This window comes from Meleagris gallopavo, chromosome 33 (assembly GCF_905368555.1).
Source record: "Meleagris gallopavo chromosome 33, MGAL_WU_HG_1.1, whole genome shotgun sequence".
Lineage (NCBI taxonomy): Eukaryota > Metazoa > Chordata > Aves > Galliformes > Phasianidae > Meleagris > Meleagris gallopavo.
The window spans coordinates 392792-399383 of record NC_139437.1 but is presented as its reverse complement, the minus strand read 5'-3'; the positions used below and the strand labels follow the sequence as shown (position 1 = coordinate 399383).

Genomic DNA, 6592 nt, shown 5'->3' with positions numbered 1-6592 from the left:
CTGGCCCTGTCTTGTTCAGTGTCTTTATTGATGCCCTGGATGAGGGCACTGGGTGCACCCTTAGTAAGCTTGCAGCTGACACCACGTTGCCATGAGTAAAATTACCCTTGGTAATTTTACAGATGACACCCAGGTGCAAGGAAGTGTCGATCTGCCTGGGGATAGGAAGCCCTACAGAGGTACCTGGTCAGGCTGCATAGCTGGGCTGTGGCCAGTGGGATGACGCTCAACAAGACCAAGTGCCAGGTCCTGCTCTATGGCCACAACAATCACAGGCAGTGCTACAGGATTGGGGCAGTGTGGCTGTAAGACTGTGTGGAAGAAATGGACCTGGGGGTATTGGTCAACACTTGGCTGAACACGAGCCAGCAGTGTGCCAGGGTGGCCAAGAAGGCCAATGGCATCCTGGCTTGCGTCAGGAATAGTGTTTCCAGCAGGAGCAGGGAAGCGATCGTCCCTCTGTGCTCAGCCCTGGTGAGGCCACACTTGAATGCTGTGTTCAGTTTTGGGCCCCTCACAGAAGGACACTGAGGCCCTCCACTGAGGAACTGGATGATCACGGTGGTCCTTTTCAACCCAGGCCATTCTATGATTCTATGAATATTCTTACAAGCATACTAATTGCCCAATTTTTAATGATCATTTAGACTAACATAGTTTCTCTTTGGAGGCAGGCAAGCCTACAGTTGTTAATTAGCCACCAATTATAAAAGGACAGCCAGACCTTCAGGTAAAGATGTGGAGTCTTCCTTGGACTGCAAGGCAAAAACAATTCTTTGTAATGTTTTGTGGCTTTCATTGTAGCTTTTAGTTTAGTTGAGCTTGTGTCTCAACTCTAAGCAACAAAGGGGTTAAGTGGATTTATTGCTCCTACTGTACCTGTGATTGGTTAACATTCCTCTTTGAAGTGTTTAAAAATTTCTTAATCCCATTTTCCCCCGTTTCCTTCGAAAACAAAACTACTCAAACATTTTTGACATGCATTATGTGTTTTATTTACTTTTTGATCTACTTAATCAGCGCATTGTGTTACACAAAGTTGTCAAAGTTCTTTTTTTTTTCAAGGAAAAACTTACTGCATCCCTTCCATTTAGAAAATACTTTTAATTTAACGTATGACCACGTGGCTGCCTTTTTACAAGAAGTATTGCTTGCACTTTGCTTGCTTCTAATTAATGGCATTAAACAGCACTGTCTGTTTAATGGTCTGCAGGGAACATAAATTGCTGCATTGGGGGAAGAATTTCTTCTCTTCCTCTCCCTTTAATGCCATTCCAAAGGTTTCCCATTTGACAAAAGAGAAAGGACCTTCAGCTCATGAGAACAGGGAGACTCAAGTGCTTGTGGGCGTTTCTGAGCAGCTGTGGGATATATAAGTGGTAAGAAATACAGATGCTGCAGGAGGAAGCCATTAATGTTTTGGTTTTTTTTTTTAATATATATTTTTGAAGGAAAATGGAGAGTTCTATGGGCAAACATAAGGGCACAGAAGAAAAGTGTGGCCTTGCAGTGGATTTGGGGCAGAGAACACATGGGACCAGCTCTGCTCACTGATTTACAGGAAAGGGGTGGCTGTTGGACTTTGGATCTCGTTAATCATTGCTCCAGAATGGTGCAACAAGGAAACCATTTCCTTTCGCTTTTGATTGTCTCTCAGCTTCTGGAAGCAGAGCTGTATTTTGTGTAGAAAACCAAGAGCTTGGGGTTTCCAAGTGCCTCCTGTCTCCCTGGTTGTCCAGGCTCGTATTAAGATAGCTGCTATGCACCATTCCCAGCTGTGAGGGCAGGTAAACACATGGGGCAATAAGGGAGCGGGAGGAAAGATCCCTTAACAGAGATTTAGCCTGAAGGCTCCTTAAATGCCCTAGGAACCAGTAGTCCTTCATCTGAATCCCCATAGGGAAGGATTGGAGAGTATCTGAGTGTGTCATCGTGTAACACAGAGCACTTCTGATGACTGGGAGATGGGATTGCTCCTCCTTGGGACTGGTCATGCAGGAAGAAATTTCCCAATTGGAATTCAGTGCTCTATCCCTTTCTCTCCCTGTTATAGGCCTGCAGAGTTGCAGCACCCAATTCCCATCCAAGCACGATGCCGGTGCACTACATGACCTACAAAGGCATTAAATTCCCTCCTGCCTACAACTCCATGCACAGCTTGAGTTTTGCCCACAACGAGTTCCTGGTGCGGGACGACGACGTCTTCAACATCACCTACCCTAAATCTGGTACCACGGGGATGTCCAAGGGAGGACAGAGAGGCTGGGAGAGTTGTTCTGGCTAGGTCTCGTGGGGAGATGTATGGCAGAAGGTCTGTGGGGTTGTGGGAGCAGTTCAGCTGTTGTTCAGAAGGTGAATCTGCTCTTGTGATGGGAACAGGAATGGTTTGGGTGATAGCTATCTGTACGTATGTATTTAGAGCACAGTGGTTGTGCGTGGGCAAGGAGGCAGTTTCTTCCAGGTGAACAGGCTGATGGTGACATTGCTGCTGAGGTCCAGGCATCCTGAAGGCCCGGGCAAATCCCTTGCTCTGTATTTCTGTTGTACCTGGTAGGCACCGTGTGGATGACTGAGATCCTGAGCCTCATTCGCAGCCATGGCCACCCCAGCTGGAACCAAAGTGTCCTCAATTCTGACCGCATGCCTTGGTTCTCAACCCGCCTGGGTCTGGAGGCAGCCCTCAGCTACCCCTCACCTCGCCTGCTGACCTGCCACCTCCCCAGGCACATCTTCCCCAAGTCTTTCTCCCATTCCACTGCCAAGGTGGGATCATAGAATCCAGCATACATCCAACATATCTCCTGTATATGCCTTTGTGGGGTGGGTGTTCATGCAGTGCCTGCAGGGGAGCCTGGGAGGACCGTTGCCCATCGTCTGGGAAACGTTAGAATGATGGGCCTTGGGTGAGGACCCTTGTAGGGCATCCTACACACCCTCTGAATGGAAATCTGCAAGCCCCCATCTCACATCTGCACCTTTGGATATTCTGGGGAACCTCCAGTGGCTCTAGGAGCCTACGTGTTCCTCAACCCTTGCCCAAGGTCTACATTATTGAATCTTGCACTGAATTGATCCACCTTTGACAGACCCTTCCGTTCGCAGATCTTCCCCAGTGCCGTTGCCTGCAATTTGTCTTTCCCTTCTCTGAGCATCTTACTCCTGTATGCCCTCTCCCCCAGGTTATCTACACCCTACGGGATCCTCGAGATGTTGTTGTCTCCTACTTCTACTTCTGCCAGATGTGCAACAGCTATGAGGACCCCGTGTCCTTTGAGCAGTTCTTGATGGACTTTCTCAGTGGAGAGTGTAAGTGTGGCCTGTGCTCGCTCGGGGCGTGGGGGGGTTCCCCATCACCTCCATCTCTACAGTCTTTTCTTGTGGTCCACTGATGATGCCTGTCAAATCGAGCTTCCTCTAAGAGAGAGGTGAAGTGCTCAGCAAGGCACAAAAAAGCACACAAATGTGATTTTTAATTTGCCTGCCTTCTACAGATTTCATTTTTCTCTTGGAAGTCTTGGACAGCAGGCCTTTGAAAGCCATGACCCAGGCAGGACCCTGGCATCCTTCCATCCCCAACCCCTTTTCACCATGGTCTTTGTCTGTTCCTGCTCCTGTGGAAGCAGCACTGTCTCAACAACATCTGTTTGAGCAAGGAAACATCAGCAGAAAGGTGGCTGGGGAAGACCCCATTGCTCATCTGCAATAGCTGAACCTCCCAGACCCACCTGATTTCAGGATGCTGCTGCTCAGTTTTGCATCTTGTCTATCTTCTTCCTGCCTAACGAGGCCCCTCTTCTACCCTGCACACCTGATGCCACGCCATGATCACCCCAAAGACTTGCTGCCTTCTGTCTCCCCTCAGTGCCCCACGGCTCGTGGTTTGAACATGTCCGAGGCTGGATGGAGATGAAGGACAGGGAGAATTTCTTCTTCATCACCTACGAAGAACTGAAACAGGTAGTGATCTTGGCTGACCCACCTGCTCCAAATGTGCTGATGTGTCACCCTGGGGGGTAACAGGCTTAATCTGTGTCCCTAAGGACCTGCAAGGCAGTGTGAGACGCCTCTGCCATTTTCTGGGACAGAATTTGGATGAGGACGCTATCTCCTCAGTAGTCCAAAATGCCTCCTTCACGGCCATGCGGCAAAACCCTATGTGCAGCTCCATCTTGCTCCCTGCAGACATCATGGACCAGACCAAAGGCCAGTTCCTGAGGAAGGGTGAGTGGAGAGGGCCCCGTCGAAGCGCTGGGTTTTGGTGTCCCCATGGGAGCTCTAGAGAGAATGAGGAGGACAGCAGCACAGGCACTTAGGTTTAAAGAACTGGGTCTGTGGGGATGGCTCTTCATTTTGGACAGCTCTTCAGTGTAGTAATTGCACTCAAAAACTGTGCAGGAAGGAGTATTGTACAGTGGTTTGTGCTCTGAAACAGAAATGTTCCTTCCTCAGGCGTCTGTGGGGACTGGAAGAACCATTTCTCAGTGGCACAGAGTGAGACCTTCAACAGAATCTACCAGGAGAAGATGAGGGGTTTGGACGTGGCCTTTCCTTGGGACAGAGACCAGGATCCAGACCTAACTGAGGCCATCTGAGTAATGAGTATCAGGCATCTGTTGGCAACTGGGTAACGGTTGCTGTTGGATACAGGGAGTGGGATCCAGGAGTACAGATGGCTGCAACATGTTGGGAGGTACAGTTTGCTGCAAAGCCAACTGTGTGCTTTACCATGGGGATTTAACAGCTCAGCCTTGTCAGTGAATGGGAAAAATGTGCTGCAGAACAGGAACTACCTAAAGATCTCAGCCAAGTGCATCACAGACAGTCAGACTTGTAAAGACTTTTTAATGTCAAACACTAAAGAAGGACTTAGGGACATCAAAGAAGGGGAAGACCTTTTGTGCATTTTGGCTCAGACACGGTTCTGTGATTTGTGTATCTCCAAGCCCTCACAGAGCCTACAGGGAAACCCAGCTCTTTGCAAGTGCCAAAATACAGTTTGTAAAATACCCACAGCTTTACTTCCTGGACATCCAGCCAGAGTCGCTTGGGCATGACTCCAGCCTTGGCCAGACACCACCTGATCTATCCAGCCATAGAAAGTTATCTTATGGGCAGCGAGCAGCGCCTTCCATATTGGTAGGACTGGCATGTCCATGTCGTGCAATGTCATAGCTAGAAGGTGAAGTGACTTAAGAAAAGACGACTAACCCTGTTGTCAGTGCAGACTGACTTGCCATTACGGTGCACCCATTCAGGCCAATCACGTTCTGCTTGATGATCGTCCATGTGGGAGCTTAGAAATAGAGAGAACGGACACGTGGCACAGCATTAGAAAATGCCTACAAAACCATGGTCAAAATTGTTGCCTCTTACATAAATTACAGTTCAGTGACCTAGTTCATGTGCTGATTGCCTTATTTATATATTTGCATCCGAGCTACGTGCGATGCATTCTACACCAAGCATGATAGTACTCTCCCACCACCCTGCTAATACTGGACTTTGGAGAAGCTGATTATCAAGCAGCGTGTGGAGCAGCAGGCCATGTTCATATCCCAATTAAGCCCTGTGTGGTGTTTCCAGCATCATCCAGTGCACATATGGCAGCCACTTTGCCTTTGGAGATATTAAAGCATTAGATGGAGGCCAGGTGCGATGATCTATGATGCATACAAAGGCCTTTTATTCAATACAAGATGACCAAAAGGTTTTGCTGGCTTCAGAAAAAAAAAGTTTTAAGCATCTTAAAGTCCTTTTCCAGCAAGAGAAGAGCGTGTAGAAAATGCAGCAAATACAGGTGTTCCAGCTAAAGAGTTACCTTCATGATTGCTCTTTCTCCACTTACCTCACTTCTAAATGTAGGGCCATCGTGAACATGCGGAAACTGAAATCTGTGCTCAGGGTAAATGTTAGGTGCTTTTATGGCCTCCGGAGGGAGAATGCAAGCAGAGCATGACTCACTTGTGTTGGGCTGTATCTCCTCAGATACATGGAGACCATCATTTGTATTTTGTGTCCTGGCGTGTTCTCACCTCGGATTCACCACCTGCAGTTATAAATTTTGCCTGGCAATAATGCAGTGATGTCAGGTCGCAAACACAATCTCTTTATTAACTTGTTTCAGTTCTCACATCTAATCTTCATCCCATAGAAAACAGCCAGGACAGGCTTCGTAAGGTCCCATTATCTCCAATAGTTTGATCTGAAGAGCACAGCAAAACTATTGGCAGAATGTGGAGTGAAGAGCATCTCCAAAGCAAGCGCTGGGAAGAATGAGCATCGCAACCCAGGTGCTCTGTGTGATACTAATCCGCCAAAGTTTGGGTATAAGCTCTTTCCCACCTTGGCTGCACAAAGCCACACTCTTCCTGGCATATCCCAGCATATTTCAATTCCCCCCAGTTCTGATGGTGAAAGGAAAAAATGCCTGATTTTTTACATTAGGAATGATGATGATACTAAATCTGGATCCTCAGAACACGGTGATGATGTTATTAGAATACAGCACGGACGCTAATTATCTTTGCAGAAACTGATCACCTGGTTAAAGAAACAGGAGGTCTTTGTTGTCCCACGTTGATAACAGACCGAC

At 47.8% G+C, this 6592-nt stretch overlaps 1 protein-coding gene across 1 annotated transcript; it reads left to right on the top strand.

Annotated features, from left to right (window-relative positions):
• Positions 1-1634: 1634 nt before the first annotated feature.
• On the top strand, positions 1635-5396 carry LOC104915586 (sulfotransferase 2B1-like). The gene is made up of 7 exons (XM_085214770.1): positions 1635-1787; positions 2054-2228; positions 2555-2763; positions 3180-3306; positions 3863-3957; positions 4041-4221; positions 4450-5396. Exons 2-7 carry the CDS (start codon positions 2093-2095, stop codon positions 4590-4592), a joined length of 891 nt encoding a protein of 296 aa, XP_085070896.1. The 5' UTR covers positions 1635-1787; positions 2054-2092; the 3' UTR covers positions 4593-5396.
• Positions 5397-6592: the final 1196 nt, after the last annotated feature.

Coding starts and splice junctions, on each gene's coding strand:
- LOC104915586 (XM_085214770.1), top strand. CDS start 2,093: ATGCCGGTGCACTACATGACCTACAAAGGCATTAAATTCCCTCCTGCC. Junction 2,229..2,554: donor CATCACCTACCCTAAATCTG/GTACCACGGGGA, acceptor TGTACCTGGTAG/GCACCGTGTGGATGACTGAG. Junction 3,307..3,862: donor GGACTTTCTCAGTGGAGAGT/GTAAGTGTGGCC, acceptor GTCTCCCCTCAG/TGCCCCACGGCTCGTGGTTT.